A 24,150-nucleotide genomic window follows, 5' to 3' on the forward strand; every position below is an offset into this window, starting at 1 on the left:
TGGAGAAGGATGTCATGCTGGGTAGGGTGGAGGGTCAGAGAAAAAGAGGAAGACCCCTAACGAGATGGATTGGCCAGGTGGCATCATTGATGGACTCAAGTGTGGCAGCAGTAGTGGCCCAGGATCGGACATTGTTTCATTCCACTGTGCATGGGGTCACTATGAGTCGGTTCCGACTTGATGGCACCTGACAACAACAACAAACCAACAACAACAATGGGCAAATATTATTCCCATTCTAGAGGTCCTATGGGTCTCATCCTACTCCAATATCACCTCATGTTAACTAGAGGTCTTATGGCGCTTTAGATTCTAGAAATTCTTTGCATCACCATGGTCTGATCTGCAACCAACCAACCAAGCATGGGAATGGCACAGGGCCAGGAAGCATTTTGTCCATGGTACATGGGGTTGCTGGACTTCAATTCATTGGCAGCTGACAGCCACAACAACAGAGAAGGGGAAAGCGAGGCACAGAGCGATGCAGTAACTCCTCAAAGACCGTCAGTAAATGGAACTTGGATAGAAGCTGTCTGGCGCCATGTTCCCAGGTGGCTTAGGCACAGAGCAGCAGTAAACACAGCTCCTGTTGATGGAACATGCGCTCTATTCTAGAGGAGTGAGTACACAGAACACAGGGGGGGGCAGTGTGTGGGAGGAGGGGATGCATGGGTCATGGGAGCAAGGTGCAGGAGCCGGTCCTTTCACCTTAGGAACTTGGGGAGCAGGGGAACCTTCAGAGCCGCCCTTGAAAGATGACTAGGATTTCATCCCGTAAAGGAACCAGGAAAGGGCGCTTCAGGCCAAGGGCTTGAACGTAGGCGAGACTCCGGAGCAAAGTGGAGGAGCAGGACTCAGCTCTGGGGCGTGCCCATGAGGCCCGCGGGGGGTCTGCGTCTGAAGGGAGTCAGGCATTTGAAAGTCTGGAAGCTGAAGCAGCCTGGTGGATGGTTGATGAGTTCATTAAGCATTGAGGTGAGCCAAGGATGTCACAGGCGTGGGAGACAGAGATGACTCAGACATCACCATCTTATAAGAGACTGGGCCAATCTCAGCCTCCCACTGGGAGTGTCCACCAGGGATGCACTCTCTGTCCCTGGTGCCCCATTCTTGATGACCCAGATCCAGCGCTGTTCCCTTTGTGGTCTGAACTTCTCCTCCCATAAAAATGGCTTCATTGCGCTTGCCACCAGGCGAAGAAGCTCTTTCAGATCTCAGGATGAAAGATTCTGTAAACAGGGAACCTCCTCGTTGGACTGGTACAATAGAGTGATGTCAGATCCCCAGGGACTGCCTGTGAGGCACCAAGTTCCTCTAAAGTGGTCACCCCCACAGGTCTGACAGCTGCCAAATGTGTTCATGCAGCCAGGAGCCTGACATTAAAGTCTCCCTCCCACCACCCCACCAAGGGCGCTCCTCCTGTGATGAGGGTTAAATGCCAACACCCTAGCAACAGGCAGCAGGAGACAGGAGGAAGTGACTAGGCGCTCCACCCCTCATTCCTGCCTTCACTTGATACAAGTGCCTTGAGCCCTGACTATGGAGTGCTCACTGGGACACGTGGAGGGCGGTTGGGGCAAACAGGCAGAGTGGGAAGTGCATGATGGGGGAAACCCTAGGAGTCACCTGGCTCCCACTGTTCTGCCATAGACTTCCTCTCTTCTCCACGAGACTTCTTGTTGTTAGATGATAACAACTCTGTTCCAACTCGTAGCGACCCCATGCACAACAGAAGAAAACATTGCTTGTTACTGTGCCATCCTCACAATTGTTGTTATGTTTGAGCCCATTGTAGCAGCCACTGTGTGCATTCATCTCCTTGGGGGTCTTCCTCCTCTTCACTGACCTCTGCTTTGCGAAGCATGATGTCTTTTTCCAGAGACTGGTCCCTCTTGTTAACATATCCAAAGTATGTGAGACGAAGTGTCCCCATCCTTGTTTCTAAGAAGCATTCTGGCTGCACTTCTTCCAAGACAGACTTGTTTGTTCTTTTGGCACTCCATGGTACTGTCGATATTTTTCTTCAACGCCGTAACTCATATGTATCGGTTCTTTTCCAGTCTTCCTTATTGACTGTCCTGCTTTCCCATGCATATGAAGCGATTGAAAATACCATGGCTTGAGTGAGGCAAATCTTAGTCCTCAAACTGACATCTTTGCTCTTGAACACTTTGAAAGAGATCTTTTGCAGAAGATTTGCTTAAGACAATGCATCATTTGATTTCTTGACTGCTGCTTCCATGAGCATTGATTGTGAATCCAAGTAAAATGAAATCATCGACAACGTCAATCTTTTCTCTGTTTATAATGAAGTTATTTTATTGGATCAGTTGTGAGGATTTTTGTTTTTCTTACATTGAGATGCAATCCACACTGATCATCATCAGTAAGTATTTTAAGTCCTCTTCTCTTCCAGCAAGCAGGGTTTTGCCATGTGCATTTCTCAGATTCTTAATGAGTCTTCCTCCAATCCTGATGCAATAGCCTTGTTCATAAAATCCAGCTTCTCTGACTATCTGCTCAGCATACACATTGAATAAATATGGTAAAAGGATACAACTTTGATGCATACCTTTCCCAATTTTAAACCACTCAGTATCCCATTGTTCTGTTCGAGTGACTGCCTCTTGGTCTATGGACCCGTTCCACATGAACACAATTAAGTGTTCTGGAATTCCCATTCTTCACAATGTTATCCACAGTCAAATGCCTTTGCACAGTCAACAAAACACAAGTAAACATCTTTCTAATATTCTCTGCTTTCAGCCAAGACCCATCTGACGTCAGCAATGAAATCCCCAGAGACTACAGATGGCAAAAGTCCTTTGTGTTTGAACAACCCTTGAGGGTCTTCTGCAAATATCTCCTCACTTGACCTCATCCATGAGGAAAATAAAGCCAGAGATCCCTGCTGATTCGTCCAAGGCCACACAGCGAGTCAGTGTGGTGGGCAGATAATCATTATTATCATTTGAATTTGCACTTAATAAGGAGGACCATTGTTCCGAGAGGTAAAGTGATTGGCTCAGAACTACAGGACCACTAGCAGGACACAGGTGAAGAATCCCAGCTTCCTAGAGGCTCAGCTTCCAGCACTCTATCAGACATTGCTGTTATGATTCATAGCGGCTTCATTAGCTAATTTTTGGAAGTAGATTGCCAAACCTTTCTTCCTAGTCTGTCTTAATCTGGAAGCTCTACTGAAACCTGTTCATCATAAGTAACCCTGGTGGTATTTGAAATACCAGTGGTATAACTTCCAGAATTTTAGGAAATATAAGTAACCATAGAACAATTAACCCACAGACTGGTGATGGTGCCGTATCTACGGGGTCCCTTATTCAGCCTACTCCCACCCAGAGGGGCAGCAGAGGTCTCAAAGAGCTGCCTCCAGCTGACCTGTGGGCATGATCCTTGTCTGGGACCAGTGGGAGGCATATCCCCACCTTATTCCACAAACTGGCACATTCTCAGAAGGAGTCTGCCTGCCCAGACCCTCAAGAGAGGAAGGACAGAGGTGGGGGGATATGGGGCCAGAAATGGCTGGGATAGAACCAGGGAAGAGAACACCTCAATGAGGACAAGTCAAGAGAAGGGTCCCTACTCAACCTGGATGCTGCCCCCATGTCTGCATCAGGTTCTCATTTCTCTTGCTCCACACCCAGTAGAGAGTCAAGCACCAGTTAGACCCTGTGCAAGGAGTGGATCACCAATCCTGGTATTCAGGGGCTCTGGGTCTAAACCTGGAACAACAACTGTTGGCTTCAAGATGCTGTAAAGGCAGGTGAGGCAACAGAGGTCCAGGAAGGGGGGCGCGGTATTGTTGTCTGGAGTCAGGGTGGAACAGACAACAGGCAGCAGATATAAACATTCACACCCGAACTCGCCACACACACACACACAGGCGTCTTCCTGTGCTGCTCAGTGATTCTGTCATTTCTTGTCTCGTTTCCTCTTGACCTTAAAAAGTGAAATAACGACACTGCCTTTCAACTTCCCTTGGGACAGACAGTTTATACAGGAAGTGATTGCTTCTACTCTGTGCATTAATCTATGTAACTTTGGCTTGTGGGGAGCCAGGAACAAGAGCCTTGAATCAGGTGACATTTCACTGATTCCATACTGAGCACTCGTTCCACACTGGGTGGGGATGGGTGTGTGTGTGTGTGCAAATCTGAGGACAGAGGTGTTAGTCGGCAGTCCTGTCTTCTCCTAGCATGAATTGAGCTTCTGCCCGGAAGTTGCTCTGGGGCAGAGCCTCTGACCCTGTCTGGAATGCCAAAATCAGCTCTGAAATGGGAAGAACTGGGGCTTGGGCGTGGACTCATCTCATCTCAATTTTGCCTCTTCCTAGCTGTGACTTTTCGCAAACCTAAAACCTCTATGAACCTGTTTTCTTATCTGTAAAACGTGTGTTAGAAATGTCTGGTGACCAGAACTATTGTGCAAGTCCTAGGCATTTAACAAGCCTTCAGCAATCCTTTACCAGGAACCCACTAAAGGCACAAAAACACCGCTCCAGGTGGGACCCCAGTCTGGGTCTTCTACCGCCCTTGCCCCCCTTTCCCTCGGGCCATCCTTGGGGGCAGGTGTGCCCCAGTCACCCAATGTCCTTAAGGTCCTAACACCCCTGCCTTGTTGAGCTCGCTTGCAGGGAGCTGGGACTCCGCTGCTGGGAGGGTGGCATGGGGGCGTGAGCAGCCGCCAGCTCGGGTTTTGAAAAGAACGGAACAAGCAGAACGTGGACGAGAGGCGCAAGAGGGACTCTCAGGAAGGTCTGTCAGGTGTTTGGGACCACAGATTGGGGTCAAGTGCGCAGCCTGACCCAGCAACCCTGGACCCCCCGCTTGCCGATTCCAGAGGCGGCCTCCGACGTCTGGGAACCGCGACCCGAGCTCGAAGGCCTCCCACGCGCGAGCTTCCAGGCGAGGCGCGCCCGGGTCTGGGCCCACGCGGCGGGCGGGGCGAGCCGGGGCCTTTGTGTTCAAACCACCCAATGGGCGGCGACGATGGGCGGTGACGGCGGGCGGGGCCTGCCCAATGGGCCGCGGTCTGTCAGTGTTGACTGACAGGCGCACACATACACACTCGGCCACGCGCGCACCGCCCGGCCCCACTCGTGCCTCACTGGCCGCATTGTCCGCTGTCCAGGATCCGCGCCTCCCGCAGCCGCCCGCTCGCCTGCCCAGCCTGCCTCGGCCCCGCGCGGGTTCCGGCCTGGGAAGGGGGCGCGCCCGGCCTCGGACGCCTCCGGCCCGCACGGAAGAGCAGCGCAGTAGGTAACCGGGTGCTAGCCGTGGGTCTCTAGAGGGCGGACGCGCTGCGTGAAGGTGCCGGGCCGGTGCGCGTGCGTCTCCCGCGGGCCTCGGGCCCAGCCTGACCCCGGGGCCATGGCCGGGCAGCTCTACTCTCTCCCGGGCCGAGCTGACCAGGCCTGGCTCTTCCTCCGGGCCCAGGCCGGACTGGGCTCCAGCCCAGCCGAGCGCACGCCCCTGGGCCGAGCGGGCAGGGCCGAGCCGTGCCCAGGCCAGCCGCCCTGACTCATCTCCCGGCCGTGCACCCGCCCCAGATCCAGTGGCCTCACTGGCCAGTCCCGAGGGCGGGCCACTCCAGGCGGGACTTCCCTGGGAGAGCCTCCCCGGAGGCGGAGAGCAAAGTCTGGGCTGCCCAGCCGGCCCTGGGCAGTGCCTACGTCTCTAGTGCCAGGCAGCAGTTCCAGGGACAGGCAGTTCTCAGCCGCCACCGCCGCCGCCTGTCTGAACTCCGGGGACAGGGCTGCAGGAGGAAGGTCCATTTTGTTCTGTTGATTTCAAAACCCAAACGGACGGGGGAGGGGGAGGGTTGTGACTTAGAGCCTAGAGCAGGTGAGCCTTTTGTAAAACTACTGGTTTAGCCCGCGGGGAATGAAGGGACAGAGAAGTTGGCACCTGGAGGTCTTGCAGGCCCCACGAGGGAATGTAGTGTGAAAATGTCACGTGGGAAAGGCCCGCGATCTGGGTTAAGGCTGAAGATTGGATGGATAGTCGAGCCTGTGTTGTTAGCATGTGATGAGGATAGATCCAGTGGCGTTCAGCTCAGAAGTGGGAGGGATTTTGGTTCCTGTACACCGTGGTTTTATTGAAGGATTTCTGGATTGTATGTGTGGAGAGGGATGGGGTGTCTTTTCTGACTTGCAAAATATTTGAGTTGCTAGAGGCTTTCTCCTGTTTGGGAAGATGGGGCCTTAACCTTTTCCATCTAGTGAATCCCAGTCTTCTGATTACCGAGACCCTAAGCGGGAGACTTGGCTTTTCCAAGAGGGTGGAGGCGGAGCTGACAGCTCCCATGTGCCCCCACACACCTCTTCCAGAACATTTAGAGCTGGCAGCAGCAGCCTGGGTCCTGTGGCTCGGTTTCTAGTCCCAGGGGAAGGCAGTATCTACTTCACCAGGGCAGGGGTTAAGAAGAGGAAACTACGGTGAACACCTAGAAGTATTTGGTTGATTTTTTGTGTTTTTTGGGGGGTTGGGGTGCAGTAGTAGGAAGTTGATGCTTCAATGGTGCAATGTTTAAGTTCTCAACTGCTAACTGAAAAGTTGACCGTTCAAACCCACCCAGCCACTTTGTTGGCAATCTGCTCCTGTAAAGTTGACAAACTGTATCAGGCTGTTTTACTTTGTCACATGGCATAGTTATGAGTGGGAATCAACAGGACAGTACCTAACAACAAGAGGAGTAATGAAAGTGGAAATACCATATAAGGAATGGCATATAGCAAAAACCCAGGCCTGCTCCCCGCCGTGGCAACACTGGCTGAACCCCAAGGAGGGATGCCAGGTGGGATACCTACCTGGGAAGATGCCTGTGAGACCAGGACATGAGGCTGCTTGTTTTTCTGAAGATGACTTTTTAGAACCCTACAGCTGGACTAACCAGACCTTCTGGTTTCCAGAGTCTGGGTTGGGATGTGTTGAAGTCTGTGCCCCCCACACAACCCAGACAGCTAGTCATTTCAGAACCAACCATGATTGTCAGAAGTGATTAAAAAGTCACAAGTACCAGGCACCTTCAGTGGGGTCGAGGCTACAATAGTGACTTAGTAACATGAGCAGCAAAGTTGCTAAGAGGAGACTCTGAGATGGTGAGTTTGAGTTTCCAGAGCGGGATGGCTTCATAGTAAACCTCCCACGTGTGTGGAGAATACTGCCTGCTGCCAGGTCTCATTTTGGCCTCCTAGGCAACCTCACTGTGGTTTCACAGCCCTGATTTCCCACCGTGTTGGTGATGGTCAGGTGGCTAGGGACTGACTGTAATGTCACACTTGCTGTTCCACCTCCGTTTTGGTTAGTTTGTTAACAAATCTTTGTCCTGTAGCTACTGTATACATAGCCTGTTCTGAGCATATTTGGGCTATAAGAGACACTAGAGGGAATACACAACACATTCCTGAAACAAATTAACAACTGTCTAGTAGCCGTGCACCCTGTAGGATCGGAGCTCACGTTCTGACTCAATCACTGTGTCTGGGAGACTGTGGACAAGCTGCCATCAACTCAGACCCGTGGGCTCCTTTGCAGAATGGAGCTTTTGAGAGTCAGAAATGGAGTATGGAAGGATCGTGGTACCTGGTAGGCATTTAAACAAAGCATTTGATCATCACCATACCAAAATGTACAGGCATTGCTAGACAACTTAGAAAGGCCGTCAGAACTCAGCCAGGGCTTACCAGGGAAAAGGTTTTTGGAGTTAAGTTTTGATTGGGGCTCTAAGTCAGTGAGTTTCGATGAGCAGAAAGGTAAGAAAGATATAGCCCATCTCAGGGAAGTGGTATGAGCGAACAGAGAGAGATACAGCTGAGGGAGGGGGCAGTGCAGTGGGATGGCTGGACCACAGTGTCTGCATGGGGTGGCTTTTTACATGCCCGATTCTCTGCTGCAAGTCAAAGAAATGTTGTGATCGGGTTTTTGAGGCTGTAAATCTTTGCAGAAGCAGAAAGTCTCATCTGTCTCTTGTGGAGCAGCTGATGGGCTTGAGCCACCGGCCTTGTGATTCACAATCCGGTGTTTATCGTATAGAGTCACCGTGCTATCAAAGGCATAAAGCCAACCCAGAAAACCAAACCTACTATTACAGAGTTCTGGTGGCACTATGGGATAAGCACTGAACTGCAAACCACCAGGTCAGCTGTTTAAATCCACTAACTGCTCCTCAGGACAAAGATGAGGCTGTCTGTTGCCGGATTTCAAAGGCATGTAGAACAGCGCTGGGGGTTAATGTGGTGGACCACAAGGTCATTTTGAGCCGCAAGGTCAGCAGTTCATGCTCGTCAGCCTCTCCTCAGAAACCCTATACAGGGTCAACTATGAATCGGAACTGACTCAAGGGCACTTAACAACAACAACAAAATAGAGCTTCTGGTTCTCCCAAAGCTCAGGGCCACGGAGGACAAAGACAAGTAAACAAAACAATTACAAAACTTTGTGGAAAGAGGTGTTTGCTGTTGTTAACCGCTGTCCAGTCAGCCTCATGGCGATCCCATGCACAGTGGACGGAGATGCTGCCTGATTCAACATCATCCTCAAGATCGCTTGTGGATCAGACCATTGTGACTGATAGGGTTTCCACTGGCTGGGTTTTGGAAGCCATTTACCAGCCTTTTCTTCCTAGAAAGCTCTGCTAATACCTGTTCCACCTCATAGCAACCCACAATCACCCACTAACAGACAGGGAGTGGCTGGGAATCAAACCTGGGTCTCACACGTGGAAGGCAAGAACTCTACCACAGAGCCACCAGTGTCCTCACAAAAGAGGCTCCCTGGCTGCTCAGAAAGCAAGAGAGGCAGGCTGGGAAAGTTTAACGAAAGCCACACTGTGCCCCCAGCTCAAGAGCTCTTTAAGGTTGCACAAATCGGGGTGATCTGTTCTCTGCTCCTCCAAGAAGGGGCTGGAGAACAGCCCCCGGTCTCACCTGCTGCTCTCCTTTCTCTCCCAAGACTTCCACAGAAGGATTTGCAGTACGCTTCATTATGTCTCGACGAAGCCAGCGCCTCTCACGCTACTCCCAGGGGGATGATGATGGGGGCAGCAGCAGCAGTGGCGGAAGCTCCGTCATGGGGAGCCAGACCACCCTGTTTAAAGACAGTCCTCTCAGGTAGGGGACCCGAGAGACCCCTGTAGATGGCAGCCATCCGTAGAGCAGATGTACTGAGCAGCTTCACTGGCCGGCCTCTTCCTGCCACGACCTCTTGTAGGCCGAATGCAATGGCCACACCTGGCAGGGGACTCTTCTTTCTTTCACAGGGTCCCAGGACCCAGTATCATTCCCCCACCCCCCACTGTCAGCCAGGGCTGCCCTCCTGTGCAGAGAACAGGAAGTGGGGAGAGGCAGGCCGGAAACCCTGAGACTCAGCTCCCGGACGCCCCATCTGCTGTGGATGGGTGTGCCTGTCTGACCCTCCCCCAGGCCCCAGGTCCACATGTCTTCAGTAGCCATAGGGGGTCAGCAGCTGGCCAATAAAGGGCTGAAGAGTGGAGCAAGCTGGGCAAGGAGGGCCACAGTGGGTACCACCTCCTTGTCCTGCCCCCCCTCCCCCCAGCAGACATGAATCTGATAACAGCCTGCAGCTTTGCTAGCTCCAGGAGGTCAGGTCAGCTGTATCTAGGTTTTCAGTGGGCTGTGGGAATGAAGGAGCCTTGGTGGCAATGTGGATTAGGCATTGGACTGCTAAACCTACTAGTCACTCCTCAGGAGAAAGATGAGGCTGTCTGTGCTCCTAAAGGTTTGCAACCTCAGAAACCCTTTTTGGGGTCACGGGCAGTGGATAGGTGGTAGAAAGGACTCCATTACAAAGCATGGGGAAAACTGGCTTTGAAACATAGAGGCCTGGGTTCCAATCTTGATTTCATCCCTTACTGCTGATCATGTCTAATTGTTGGTGAAATTTAGAGGGTACAGGAGCAGAGAGACTATACCGCACTTCCGAGGTTGCCTGGCAACAAGACTAGAGTAATTGAGGGCACTAGTGGGCTTTCTTTACTGTCCCCACCAAATACGTCACCAGTATGGTAACTCATGGTGTTCCCCCCCCCCCAAGTCCCACCCCATCCCCAGGGCTCTCCCATAGGACAAGGCAGAGACCCTCCTCTTCACCCAGTGGTGGTGGTGGTGGGGTTTGATGAGGACTATCACACTAGTGACACTACTGCTCTACCCCCAACAGCAATGCCCCCACAGACCCTAGGGTCATTTTGGTGTCACCCCCTCTGACAGTGTCTGGGTGTGCTGCTCTCACCCCTCCTCCTGCACCCTCTAGTGACACCACTGGTTCCCACCAGGCTCCCCTCGCCCAGCCCCTCCCCCCCTCTCATGACACATCTCCCACAGGACCTTGAAGAGGAAATCCAGCAACATGAAGCGTCTGTCTCCAGTGCCGCAGCTGACTCCCTCCTCCGACACTCACACCTCCTACTACAGCGAGTCTGTGGTCAGGGAGTCTTACATAGGCAGCCCCCGGGCCACCTCCCTGGCCAGGAGCGCCCTCCTCGACCGGACCTCCATCCTTGACAATCAGCTGCACAGCGACCCCTACTGGAGTGAGTGCCCAAAAACTTTCTCTTGAGGCTTCGCTGCCTCCAGACCCTGGGTTGTGCAATTGGCTTACTCTCCACTAGCAGTGGAAAGATTGATGGTTCAAACCCATCAGAGACACTGTGAGCCCTAAGAATCTCAGTTCTGCTCTGTAGCACATGGGTTGCCGTGAGTTACAATTGACCTGTGGGCAACAGGCTTGGATTGGGTTTGCTTCCTTTGATTCCTCTGAGAGCTGATGGCCCACTTTCTCACTGGGGAGTTTCCTAACCACATCTGGCCCAGAGGATGGGCTCCCCAGTCTCCTCTGGAGTGGTTGAGTCTGCTTGCCTCTCAGGCCCGTTGAGATGACAAAGCAGCCATCTGGGCCCAGAGAGCTCAAGCAATCCAATCTGTACTCATTTTAGCGAGTTGTTGTTGTTAAGTGCCGTTGAGTTGGTTCCGACCCATAGCGACCCTGTACAGGGTTTCTGAGGATGTAAATCTTTACGGGAGTAGAAAGCCTCATCTTTCTCCCGCAGAGCGGCTGGTAGTTTCAAGCCGCTGACCTTAAGGTTCGCAGCCCGATCGGGTGCCCTGCCCCGTAGACAAGGGCAGACATGCTGCATGACCATTTGACAAAAAGTTTTTATTAACCTAGCTCGGAAAAAGCCCCCTCCTCCATTTCCCCTTTACTGGGTACTTTGGAGTTTATAATCTTTCCCAAAAGGAGTCTACTAGTCCCTACGGGGAGCATTCTCATTTAAAGTTAGTTTCATCCCCTCTCCATGAACTTCCTTGATGGCTGTATTCTTATTTTAAAAAGCGTAGTGGTTATAAATTGGGCTGCTAACCTCAAGGTCGGCAGTTTGAAATTACCAGCTGTTCCGCGGGAGAAAGATGAGGCTTTCAGCTCCCTTGGAAACCCTGTTCAGGGTCACTATGGGTCGGAACCGACTCCACGGTACTTAATAAGAACAACAGCAGGTCAAACTAGTCTCTTCCTCTTCTCATAGTTCCCTTTTGTCATGACAACCCACTACCCCCAAGATAGCCTTGGTTCTGAAGATGGATCACCCCAACAGCTGTTTCTCACACCTGTGCTCTTCCTCCCCAGGTGAGGATCTGCGGGTGAGGAGAAGAAGAGGTACAGGGGGCACCGAGAGCAGCAAGATCAACGGGCTCGTGGGGGAGAGCAAGGGCTCTGAGGACTTCCTGGCCTCCTCCTCGGGCTATTCCTCTGAGGACGACTACATAGGTAGACAGGCCTTCCTCCCCTCCCGATGCAAACCCCACCCCGTGACTACTGGGGAGGCCATGGGGAGCCTGGGAAGAGCCCAGCCGGGGTTCTGCTGAGCACCTGGCAGACTGGCTGGGACCTCCCTCAGGTGGCAGCCAAGGTGCCCTGAACCAAGTCACTGTGCTGTGATTGTCCTGTCACGTATCTGCCCCTCCCTTACCACCATCCCGCGTGTTAGCTCATGCCCAGCAATGCAGCCCGTGGCCCATGAACGAGGCTAATTCTGGATACCACCGTGAGGGTTGGTGGTCAGAAGGGGTGTGCAGGGATGAGAAGGATCTCTAGTGGATCGAAAGTACAGAGTACCTGTTTTGTTTCCTCAGCAGACAGTCCCTGACTGCTCCGTGCCAGGCAGGGGGAAGCTCTGGGAATGGGAAGGAGCTGACTCCTCGGGCTCTCAACTGGGGTTAAGGGAGGAGGTGACCACCACAGTTTCCATATCCCAGGTCTCCTAAAGCGAGGGCAAACTGAGCTGGCTTCCTCTCCTCACACCTGCAGGCTACTCAACGGAGCTGGACCAACCAAGTTCAGCTTCACGGCTCAGGAGTGCTGTCTCTCGGGCAGGCTCGTTGCTCTGGATGGTGGTTACTTCTCCAGGTGGGTGCTGGCACTCAGGTGGGTCTTCTTCAGGTGGGTGTTCCATCTCTCTGCCATGGCTCCTAGGACATTGGGACCCTCGTGAAAGAACATGTGAAGGCCCTTTCCTGAAAAGGGAGGGGCCACTGCAGAGCAAGACAGGTGAGGTTCAGGGGGCTAGTCAACATGGGGCAAGACAGAGGCATACTGTCAGGTTGGTGTGCATTGGAGGCAGGAAGGACACCAAGTAGGCAGAGGTCAAGGGACAGAGACTGAGGTTGCATTGTCTCTTTTCAGGCAGGCTCTTTGGGCTTCTCTATTGGTGGGTCGGCACCACCTGGTACCGCTTGACCACAGCCGCTTCCCTCCTGGACGTCTTCGTTTTAACCAGGTGCGTGAGACTCCAACCTTGACAAAGAACCAGAAAGTCCTAGAACCAAGGAGACGGATGTAGTGTCCAGTCTTGCAGTGGGCCTGTCCCTCCTTGGTTTCGTGAGGACCTCCAGGGCCCATCCCTCCTGACCGAGTCTAGAGTCAGTGACACTTCCGTTCCTCTGCGGGTCCTGCAGCACAGAGGGGAGGTTTCTTCTTGAAGCCCTCAGCAGCCAGCACTTCCTGGGACTCAGATGAAACCTCGTGGCCTTCCCTTTGCTGGTTAGGCCTCAGGCTCCAGCAGAGAAGTAGGGTCTCCTGAGAGCTAAACTTCCCCGTGGCCTGGAGCACCCTAGACCCCCATGCGTTCAGAAGGCACTGCCTGAGGCTGCCCTGGGTTTGCCCCTCATCCCTCATCCAGCAGGATTTAGCAGCTTGCCCCCAGGCCATAGAGAGAGGATTCTGTCAGAAATCAGGGTCCCAAGTCATGGTGGGAGCCAGCCATGCTGACAAGTGGGGCAAGAACGCATTTGTGTCAACAAACTCATTCTTATGTTTTAAAAAAGAAAAGTTCAAGTTTATTGAAGGAGTTTTGCATTTTAAAAATGTATTTGCTTTAAAAAAAAAAACAGCCAAATCAGTCAATTTCAGCTTATAGTGGCCCATGTGTGTCAGTGGATGTATACTCTATAGGGCTTCAGCGGCCCGCGTGTGTCAGTGGACGTATACTCTAGGGTTCCAGTGGCTGACTGTCCAGTAACAGATCACCAGGTCTTTCTCCACAGGCACCTCTGGGGAGATTTAAATCTCTACCCTTTCAGTTAATAACCAAGTGCCTTAGCCATGTGTACCACTGAAGGACTCCATAGTTGCTTACTTTACTATACATGAAAAATGCCACTTTTTCAAAGGTCATATATTATATTTTAATAACATCTTAATTCAGAGCCAAAATCATCCCCATTGATCCAAGTCCTGCAAGTAAAACTGTGGGGCATACACTCTGACCTGGGCATGATGGGAAGGAAGCTCATGAGTGTCCTCCTTAAACTCTAGTTCTGCATGAATGGAGAAATCCCCAGGGCCCCCCGGGGGGACATGGTGGTTCTAAAGCCCTCCTCTCATCCTGCCTTCTCCATCCTCCCCTCCTGTGTGATCTAGGCGAGTCCCATCCCTGAGAGCGTTCCTCTACTTCCTCTTGCTGTTGCTGCTCCTCAGCTGCCTGACTTACGGTGAGCTTTGCCGGCAGCCCGGGTCTCCTGCAGGTGTAGTGAGAGCACACGGAGGGGACAGAAGGTGGGCAAAGGCTGCCCAGAGCTGGCCCTCCCTGACTGTGGCTGTGTGGTCTCAGGGGCCCAGGAAGGCAGGGGAACTGCCAAGGCCCCCACTCTTGTCCTTGGGGAGGGGGCACACTACACAGGGCCCGCTGACTCACGCATTGTACCACATGGACAGTCATACTGAAGTCCTGGTGTGGCGCTGTGGGTTAATGTGCTCAACTGCAAAGTCAGCTTGAACAGCAAGTTTGGCAGTTCAAGCTCACTAGCCGCTCGCCAGGAACCCTACACAGGGTTGCTATGGGTCGGAATCAACTCGACAGCACTTAACAGCAACAAAACACCTGAGTACAGGAGGGGTCAAGTAAAAATCAGCAACTCTGGCAGCAGTTCTTTAGCAGCTGAGTCAATTCCGACTCATAGTAACCCTATATAGGGGTTCCAAGGAGCAGCTGGTGAGCTTGAACCGCCAACCTTGTGATTCAAGCCGACTTTGCCAGTCTAGGGCTTTATCCCACAGTGCCGCACCAGGACATGGTCCCTGTAAGAGCAAGTAAAAGAGTTAACTGTTTTTAGGATAAGAACAATAAAGTGAAGCAGATAAACCCAAACTCATTGCCGTCAGGTCAGTTCCAACTCACAGGTACCTTGTAGAGTTGCCGAGGCTGTCACCTCCAGGGAAGCACACGGCCACATCTTTGCCTTGCTGAGCAGTTGCTGGGTTTACAGTCTCAGAAACGCCACCACAGGGTCACTGTGAGTCGGAATCAACTGGAAGGCAGTGGGTTGGATTTGGCTCCATTGTTCCAGTCTCTCCGTGGGCTTTCAAATTTTGTGCACAGTTGTGATCATTACGTTGATAGACTTTTAAAATAACCTTTTATTGTGAATTGAGTAAAGGTTTACAGAACAGATCATCAGTTCCACACTCAAACAAATCCTACATTTCATGTCATTGTAATGATTGCAGTCCCCTGCATGCCCCACCAGTGAACAGTATTTACTTCTGTTCACTGTAACTCGTGTTCTCCTCCCTGAGTTTCCCATGCGTTTGTCTCCCTATCCATACCGATCATATACTCTTATTTTCATGACTATACCAATGTACGGTGATAAACCAGACTTTTGTTTAGTGAGTTGATAGGCTCAGTATCTGTTCAATGATTTCTCTTATGAATAGCAAAGTTGAAGGTTTATCCGAGGATTGGTTTCCCTTTTCTGTTTCCTGTTTCACTGGAATCTGGGTGTCACCCTTAAAATAATAAAGATCCTTTCTCACTGCACAGCGTTTTGCTGGCGATGCGCTTGCACACGTGTGATGGAGATCAGAGTCACCTGGGGAGGTTTTTAAATACCCACTGTGTGGTCCCACCCTCCTGATGAACCTGCTGGCCTGTTCAGGGGGCGCTTTGAACGTTGCCCAGGTGACTCTGAGGTTGCTGTGGTTGAAAGTCAGGGAAACAGAACGCACCCTGTGGGGTGGGGTGGGGTGGGGTGGGGTGGGGTGGGGTGGAGGTACATGGGAGAGAGTGCGTGACCTGCTGCAGATAGTTCAGCTCTGACTGACAGCTCAGGTGCTTCTCCTGTACCCCTGTAGAGGGGCCGACTCTCTTGTCTCTGTCCATGAGGAAAAGGCTATCTCTTCTAGTCCCTTCGAGCCACCACAGCCCCCGAGAGACTGTGTGTGAGCAGCGAGACCTCTCACCCTAAGGCTTTTCCAATCCAGGCTCTGTCTGTCACAGAGTTCAGGACTAAACACAACACACACCCCAAAACTCATGGCAACTGCCTCATAGGGTTTCCAAGTCTGTCCATCTTTACCCTTGGAGCAGCTGGTGAGTTTGAACTGCTGACCTTCCAGTTAGCAGCTAAGAGCTTAACCACCGCACCACCAGGGCTCCATACATCACCGGCCCACCCACTGCATGGAATCAATTTCAACTCATAGAAGCCCTGAAGAGGGAGGCTTTCCAATGCAGGTTGTAAATCTCGTTGGGAGCAGAAAGCAGCCTCTTTCTCCTGAGGAGTGGCTGGCAGATTCAAAGTGTTGATCTTGCTGCTAGCAGTCCAATGCGTAATATATCATGTCACCAGGGCTCCTCCTAACGAAAGCAGCCCCTCCTGGAGAGGGCAGAGCATTCTGGTTCTGAGTCTCCCCAGAGATCGCCCATTAGAGGTGCCTGGGAGCTGTTAAACTTCCGCCTAGGACCTGCCCTGGCCAATTCACTCTCTGTCTAGAGAGAGCCAGACAGTCGGGGTGGGGGTGGGGGGTTCTGTTCCCCGCCAAGTTTTACTACCTAAGAAAGATGAAGGCTCCTGAGGGGACACTGACCTTGTCATGTGGTTGGTTGTCTCAGGAATGTGGAACCTCACCTCCAGGAGGCTGTGGCCTCCACCCGCCTAGTACCCGCCTGCTAACGGGTCTCTCCCTGTATACAGGTGCCTGGTATTTCTATCCCTATGGGCTGCAGTTGTTCCAGCCCTCCATAGTGTCCTGGTGGGCAGCCAAGGGCCGCAGCAGGCAGCAGGAGGTTTGGGAGCCCAGAGAGTCTAACCCACATTTCCAGGTGAGTATTGTAGGCCCGATGGCCAAACTTCATCTCTCATACTTAGGATATATTGTCAGGAGGGACCAGTCACTGGAGAAGGATATCATGCTTGGTAAGGTGGAGGGTCAGAGAAAAAGAGGAAGACCCCCAACGAGATGGATTGGCCAAGTGGCAGCATTGATGGACTCAAGTGTGGCAACAGAAGTGAGGTTGGCCCAGGATTGGGCAGTGTTTCATTCTGCTGTGTATAAGGTCACTATGGGTCAGTACCAACTCGATGGCACCTAACAACAACAACATTGTAGGCCTGTGGGGGCCCAAGAAGCAAGCAACCATCCAAGGATGGAAAAAGAGACCGAGCCTGCCTCTGCCTGTGTCATTTGGACGTGAGGGTGGCATTTGATAGTGTCATAAGATCTGAGACCTTACTAGCTTAACACAAAAATCTTTGTCAAGAGAAATTATAAGCCAGCCTGTCTCCTGTCAATTAGACGACAGGGCCCTACTGGTGACTGAGACGCCTTTGGATATTTTGAATAGGCTAGATACATTTGCACACTCAACAAACACACAGCCATAAAAAGAAAGTCATATTCCCCCCTCTGCCCTATCCAACAGTGTCCTCCCAAACCAAGCAACTATGAAGGGACTTTAAAAACAGTCTGTGGAAAAACAGAATGAAAAGATCATGGAACTTTTCCTCGAACTTTTTGAAGCTCCCTCATATTCCGTCTCCTCCCTGGGCATCCAGTTAAAAAGCAAAATCAAAACCTTTCGGAATTATTTTGATTTTTAGTTGTGGTTATCAAGGGACTAAGAGGCCTGGTGACACAGTGGCTACAGCGCTCAGCTGCTAACCCATGAGCTGCCCTGAGGAAGAAAGATGTGGCAATCTGCTTCTGTAAAGATTTGTTGTTAAGGGCCATCGAGTCAGTTCCCACTCAGAGTGACACTGTATAGAGTTTTGAGGAGCAGCTGGTGGGTTTGAACCACCGACCCTATGGTAAGCAGTCCAGTGCCTAGCCTACACCTAGATTACTACTGTTGCATGCCATTGAGTTGGTGCCAACTCATAGGGACCCTGCATAGGGCTTCCAAGGTTGTAAATTGTTCCTTATCTTGCTCCTGAGAAGCAGCTGGTAGATTCAAACTGCTGAGCTTGTGGTTAGCAGCCCAACACATAACCCACTCCACCACCAGGCCTTGGTAGAGATTGTTGTGGTTAAGTGCTGTCGAGTCCGTTCCAACTCCTAGTGGCCCTGTACAGGTTTCCAAGGAACAACTGGTGGGTATAAACCATTGAGCTTGTAGTTAGCACTCTAGTGCTTACCCTATAGCCTCACACCAGGAGTTAAGATTAGTGGTGGTGGTGGTTATGTGCTGTAGAGTTGGCGACAGTAGTGAGGTTGACCCAGGATTGGGCAGTATTTCGTTCTGCTGTACATAAGGTCGCTATGAGTCACTACCGACTCAATGACACCTAACACCAACAACAACAATGGGGTTTCTGAGGCTGTAAATCTTTACGGGAACAGAAAGCCTCCTGTTGCATACTTTGTGTTTCATACTACAGACATATTGTCAGGAGGGCCCAGTTGCTGGAGAAGGGTATCATGTTTGGTAAGGTAGAGGATCAGAGAAAAAGAGGAAGACCCCCCCAGGGAGATGAATGGGCAATGTGGCAGCATCAATGGGCTCAAGTGTCGCAACAATAGTGAGGTTGATTCAGAATTGTGCAGTTTTTCATTCTGTTGTGCATAGGGTCACTATGAGTTGGTACCGATTTGATGGCACCTAACAACATACTAGCTGGGCTCCTTGGAGTAAAGCTGACAGCCTTGAAAACCCTGTGGGGCAGTTCTGCTCTGGCTTGTAGGGGCGCTAGGAGTCAGGTAGGAGTCCAAGGCAGTAGGTTTGGTTTGTGTGATTAAGTAGTGAAAGCTGATTCAAGTGAATGCTCAGCCCCTCCTCTGGAGACCATCCCTCTCCCACCTGCACAGGTGAGGAGGGAGGGGAGGTGGGCTTCAGTGCCCAGGTCAGCACCAGGCACATGTCCTCCTGACTCTGAGAACTGTCCCTCACCTGGCCGACACTTACTCCTGCCTCAGGCCTGAACCCCACCTGGTACCAGGGACCCTCCTCTCTGGCCCTGTGCCTCCCTCTCTCCTGGTACCCACCTGCTGCTAAATTAACCTGTCTCCCAAGCAGTAGATGTCCCAACAGATCCCAAGAATATGCTCACATTTGGTCCTTTCTGGATTAATTTCTCTTTCTGTGCAGCTGGCTCCAAATGACCTGTCTTCAGGGAGCACAGTTGTGTGATGACACTTAGGGGCCACTCACCTGACTGGCATTTCCCCACCCCCCACCAGGCTGAACAGCGTATCCTGTCCCGCGTCCACTCCCTGGAGCGGCGCCTGGAAGCTCTGGCTGCCGAGTTCTCCTCCAACTGGCAGAAGGAGGCCCTGCGACTGGAGCGACTGGAGCTCCGGCAGGGGACAGCCGGCCAGGGTGGGAGCCAGGGTGGCGGCCTGAGCCAAGAGGACACGCTGGGTATTTTGGAAGGGATTGTGAGCCGCCGCGAGGCCATGCTGAGGGAGGACTTCCGCAGGGACACAGCAGCTCGGATTCAGGTGGGGAGAGAAGCCGCGGCCTGCAGGAGGGGCCTGAGTTTCCAGAGGCTGTCATCGGGGAAGGGGATATGCCACACGGCACTGTCCCTTAGGGCTCAGACAGCGCTGTCTCTTAGCTGTCACTCTACCTGAGTTTCCTTTTCTTTGAAATACCTATCCCACACAGTGGTGAGGATACAAGATCATAAATAAAGTGCCACAGAATGCCCGATGCCACATCGGCTTGCAAGAGTTCCGGCTTTGGGAGCTAGCAGACTTGGGGTTGAACTGTGTGAGTCTGTAAAATCCCAGGTCTCTGCTCCTTGTTTGGCAGGAAGAGCTGCTTGCTTTGAGGGCAGAACATCAGCAAGACTCAGAAGACCTCTTCAAGAAGATCGTCCAGGTTTCCCAGGTCAGGGGGGTGCGGAGGCACCCACCCCAGGGTCCCGCCCCAATTCAACATCTGTTCATGGACTAAAATGGACACCTTGGACCGTTGGTCCTTTTCAAGTGGCTGCTTAGAAGTAGAATGGGGCAGGGGGTCACTGACTTCTCTGGGAGTCTGGGAGGGGGTGTGTGTGTGGGGTGGGCCTGAGGGCACTGATAGGGCCAGGAGACTAGTTTGACAATTGCTGCTGGACTCAGGGGAGACTGGGGCAGAGGTGTGACTAAGCAAAGACCCCCAACATGGAACAGATCCCCTCTGGGAGACCAGTTTCTCTAAGCTTGCTGTTTTATCTCTGCTTCCTGCCCCCAGGAATCTGAGACTCGTCTCCAGCAACTGAAGTCAGAGTGGCAAAGGTAATGGGCTGCACCATGTGGCCCACATCTGCTCTTCCCTTTCCATACCACCCTCCCTGGGGAGGGCTGGGGGGGCTGGGGAGTGGTGGGAACCTGGCACAGGACCAGCTGTGTAGACTAGCCTGCCGGCCTGTGTGACACAATGTGGGGAGGCTGCCTTCCCATGCCCTGTGCATTCCAGGAGTTTGGAGACTGTGGGCTGAGAGAGGAGACAGGCTCAGATGAGCTTCTTGGGGTGAGCATATAAGTCCCTGGGCTCAACCTGCAGCCAGAAGCACCAAGAGTCAGCTGCCGGAACACATCCAACTCAGGGCCCCTCCAAAGAAGACAGCCAAGGATCACACGTCTCTCTTTGGAATTAGGATGACCCAGGAATCCTTCCGGGAGAACTCCATGAAGGAGCTGGGACGGCTGGAGGGCCAACTGGCAGGCCTGCGGCAGGAACTGGCAGCCTTGGCCCTGAAACAGGGTTCTGTGGAAGACCGCGTGAACCAGCTGCCCCAGCAGATCCAGGCTATGCGCGATGACGTGAGTAGGAACGATCCTTGACACCCACACAGAGGTGCTAGGTCTCTGCCAAACCCCCTCTCCTGGGAACCTACACAACAGCCTTCCTGTTGTCCTGCTGATGCTCAGTAGGGGTTCTTCTTAGCTGCACCCCTGCAGGCCTTGTTCCCTCCTAACCCCTTGGCCTAGCTGAGCCCCACCGTTCCAAGAGCCTCCCCGACTGAGACCTGTCCTTGTCCCCAGGTGGAGTCGCAGTTCCCCGCCTGGGTCACTCAGTTTCTGGCCCGAGGTGGGGGGGCCCGCACAGGACTCCTTCAGGAGGAGGAGCTAGAGGCTCGGCTGCAGGAGCTGGAGAGCAAGATCCTCACTCACGTGGCCAAGATGCAAGGCACTTCAGCCCGGGAGGTTGCAGCTAGCCTGGGGCTGACGCTGCAGAAGGAAGGTGTGATCGGGGTGACGGAGGAGGTGAGAACACATGCACACCACCAGTGTGACCCCATGCATAGTGCCTGCCCCTAGAATCTTCTAGGGCAGAAGTGATGGGGGCTTTGGAGCTGCCATGGGAGAGTGGGTGGGTGGAGGTTCTGGAGGTAAATGGAGTGTGTGCCAGATACCCAGTCTCAAAAGTGGCAGCCACAGGTGAGAAAGTGGGCGCTCAGAACCTGGGTGTCTGGCCCAGAGGGTGGTGGGGGCATGGGACAGACTCATCTGAACAACACTTGTCTCACTAACTTTAGCAAGTGCAGCGTATCGTGGACCGGGCCCTGAAGCGATACAGCGAGGACCGCATTGGGATGGTGGACTACGCCCTGGAATCAGGAGGTGGGCCCCAGCCCCTGGTCCCATTAGCATGAGCCAGGGCCCCAGAGAGGCTAGGCAAGTGAGGCTGAGTTTGGAGGCTCTCAGCCAGCCTGGAGCTAGCCACCAGGCCCACCAGGCTGGAGAGACTGGGTACTCAGAGCGCTGTTCTGTGGCTCTGTGGAGCTGAGGTAGGTCTGGAGAGGAGGCTGAGAGGGCACTGGCCCCTCTGGTTGCTGCTGCCCTCCCATCAATCCCCCCCTTGGTTGGTGAGCTGGGCTTCCTCCCACTCTGGTTCCCAGCCCCAGCCCCCCTCGACCTGCCTTTCCCATTTTAGGGGCCAGTGTTATCAGTACACGCTGCTCTGAGACCTATGAGACCAAGACCGCCCTCCTCAGCCTCTTCGGTATCCCCCTGTGGTACCACTCCCAGTCGCCCCGAGTCATTCTCCAGGTAGGACCCAAAGGAGGACCTTGCCAGCTCAACCATGTCCTGGACCCCAGAAAGGATGAGGGCGGGGTCTCTTGTCTACCCCCAAAGTCCTCCTGACATGACTCTCCTCCAATGCAGCCTGACGTGCATCCAGGCAACTGCTGGGCCTTCCAGGGTCCCCAGGGCTTTGCTGTGGTCCGCCTTTCCGCCCTCATCCGCCCCACTGCTGTTACCTTGGAGCACGTGCCCAAATCCCTGTCACCCAACAGCACCATCTCCAGTGCCCCCAAGGACTTTGCCGTCTTTGTGAGTACCCACGGAGGCTGTAGGTGGATCCCGTGGGCCCACATTGTGGAGAATGTGGCTGGAGTGGGACGGGAGGCAGATTCTGAAGGAGGTGGGCCGGGAGAACAGGATGGGACTGGAGTCCTTCAGTCCCAGAAACCGAGGCCCAAGAGGGTTAAGTAACTTGTCACAGGACACACAACAGCCCCAGGTCCAAGCTGGGACCCTTGGCCTTGAGCCGGGCTCAGACCTGCTTCAGTTCCTCAGAAACCGAGGGGTCAGGTACAAGAGGTTGTGAGAGGAGGGAGGAGTTTCTTATTGCAAACTGAGGGTGTCTTGTCTCTATGGTGCCTCCCCAGGTGGCGGGAGCATGTGCTGTCCCTCCACTCTCACTTTCCTTTGCAGGGCTTTGACGAAAACCTGCAGCAGGAGGGGTCGCTCCTTGGGAAGTTCACCTATGACCAGGACGGGGAGCCCATCCAGACATTTTACTTTCAGGTAAAGACTTGTCCTGCTGGCAGAGTGGGCATTTCCACACGCTCCTCCACTCAGCACTCGATTACCAAGAACTGTCTATGCCGGGGTCTGTGCTGGACACTGGGGAGCAGAGAGGAGCAGCTGCCCTCCCCCAGCTCTGCGTGGGGAGCCACAGTGCAGGCAGTGCCAGGAGGGCTTTGGAAAGGTGGCCATTCGGCAGGTTTAGTGGGAGCAGGGTTGGTGTGACTAGGAGAGGGAGCAAGGCCTGGCTTCAGCGCTGGGGATATTGCCTGTCTTAAGCCAGAATGGGCATCAGATCACCTAGGCCCTTGTTAGAAATGCAGATTGCCATTTTCCACCCCGGAGATTCAGATTCCTAGGGATGACTAGCTCAGGAATCTGCATTTTAACAAACAACTCAGTTCCTGTCAGGTGCAGGTGGCCTGAGGACCACCCTAGAAGATCCCTGCTAAAAGGAACTGGGTAGGGGTGGGGCACCATGAGGTGGAGAAGGAAGAGCTGTCAGAAGTCAGCTTTCAGGGCTGCAGGGGGAGGTGTTTTAGGCTGAGAAGTGGCAATATGGCGGCATTCTGGAATGTCATTCTGGTGGTCTGTTGGTGATGAACTGGAGGGACTATGCCTGGGGACAGAAGTGGAGAAAGTCCGTGTGAGGGTGTCAGAATGGAGGAGATGGTTAGGAAGGTCCTGTGCCTCAGACTGGATGGGAGCCGGGAAGGGAGAGTTCAGGAAGGGGACACTGCAGGTTAGGCAGCTGGGAGGCTGTGCAGAGAGGAAAATGGGGGACACAGGTCTGGCCACGGAATGAAGATACCAGGGGACTATTGTTGTTATTAAGTACCGTGGAGTCAGTTCTGACTCATAGTAACCCTGCACACAGTTTCTGAGGCTGTAAATCTTTATGAGAGCACAAAGCCTCATCTTTCTCCTGCTGAACAGAACAGCTGGTAGTTTCGAACTGCTGACCTTGAGGTTAGAAGGCCGAATCGTATCCACTACGCTACCGGAGCTCCTTGTTGTTGTTGTTAGGTGCCTTCGAGTCAGTACTGACTCTTAGACACCTTTTGCACGGCAGAACGAAACCCTGCCCGATCCTGGGCCAACCTCACTACTGCTGCCACACTTGAGTCCATCGATGCTGCCACTTGGCCAATCCATCTCGTTGAGGGTCTTCCTCTTTTACTTTGACCCTCCACCTTACCAAACATGATATCCTTGTCCAGCGACGGGTCCCTCCTGACAATATGTCCGAAGTATGAGAAACGAAGTTTGGCTATCTTGGCCTCCAAGGAGCACTCTTGCTGCACTTCTTCCAAAACAGATGTATTGGTTCTTTTGGTAGCCCATGGCACTTTCAATATTCTCCTCCAACACCATAACTCAAAAGCATCAATTCTTCTACGGCCTTCCTTATTTACTGTCTAGTTTTTGCATGCATATGAGGTTATTGAAAATACCAAGACTTGAGTCAGGAGCACCTTAGTCCTCAAGCTGACATCTTTGCTCTTCAACACTTTAAAAAGGTCTTGTGCGGCAGATTTGCCTAATGCAATACGTTGTTTGATTTCTTGACTGCTGCTTCCATGAGTGTTGATAGTTG

The 24,150-nt window shown here is 52.9% G+C and overlaps 1 protein-coding gene across 1 annotated transcript in view; it reads left to right on the forward strand.

Annotated features, from left to right (window-relative positions):
- Window positions 1-9,005: 9,005 nt before the first annotated feature.
- SUN2 (Sad1 and UNC84 domain containing 2) overlaps window positions 9,006-24,150 on the forward strand; it is an 18,300-nt gene continuing 3,155 nt past the window's right edge. The window contains exons 1-16 of the mRNA XM_006865179.1: window positions 9,006-9,130; window positions 10,364-10,572; window positions 11,664-11,804; window positions 12,345-12,443; window positions 12,720-12,813; window positions 13,956-14,026; window positions 16,511-16,638; window positions 18,993-19,253; window positions 19,567-19,644; window positions 19,990-20,033; window positions 20,396-20,561; window positions 20,784-21,005; window positions 21,278-21,362; window positions 21,676-21,791; window positions 21,909-22,076; window positions 22,461-22,553. Coding sequence (XP_006865241.1) covers window positions 9,006-9,130; window positions 10,364-10,572; window positions 11,664-11,804; window positions 12,345-12,443; window positions 12,720-12,813; window positions 13,956-14,026; window positions 16,511-16,638; window positions 18,993-19,253; window positions 19,567-19,644; window positions 19,990-20,033; window positions 20,396-20,561; window positions 20,784-21,005; window positions 21,278-21,362; window positions 21,676-21,791; window positions 21,909-22,076; window positions 22,461-22,553 — 2,100 coding nt within the window. The remainder of the gene's footprint in view (window positions 9,131-10,363; window positions 10,573-11,663; window positions 11,805-12,344; window positions 12,444-12,719; window positions 12,814-13,955; window positions 14,027-16,510; window positions 16,639-18,992; window positions 19,254-19,566; window positions 19,645-19,989; window positions 20,034-20,395; window positions 20,562-20,783; window positions 21,006-21,277; window positions 21,363-21,675; window positions 21,792-21,908; window positions 22,077-22,460; window positions 22,554-24,150) is intronic.

Source organism: Chrysochloris asiatica, unplaced genomic scaffold (assembly GCF_000296735.1).
Source record: "Chrysochloris asiatica unplaced genomic scaffold, ChrAsi1.0 scaffold00076, whole genome shotgun sequence".
NCBI lineage: Eukaryota > Metazoa > Chordata > Mammalia > Afrosoricida > Chrysochloridae > Chrysochloris > Chrysochloris asiatica.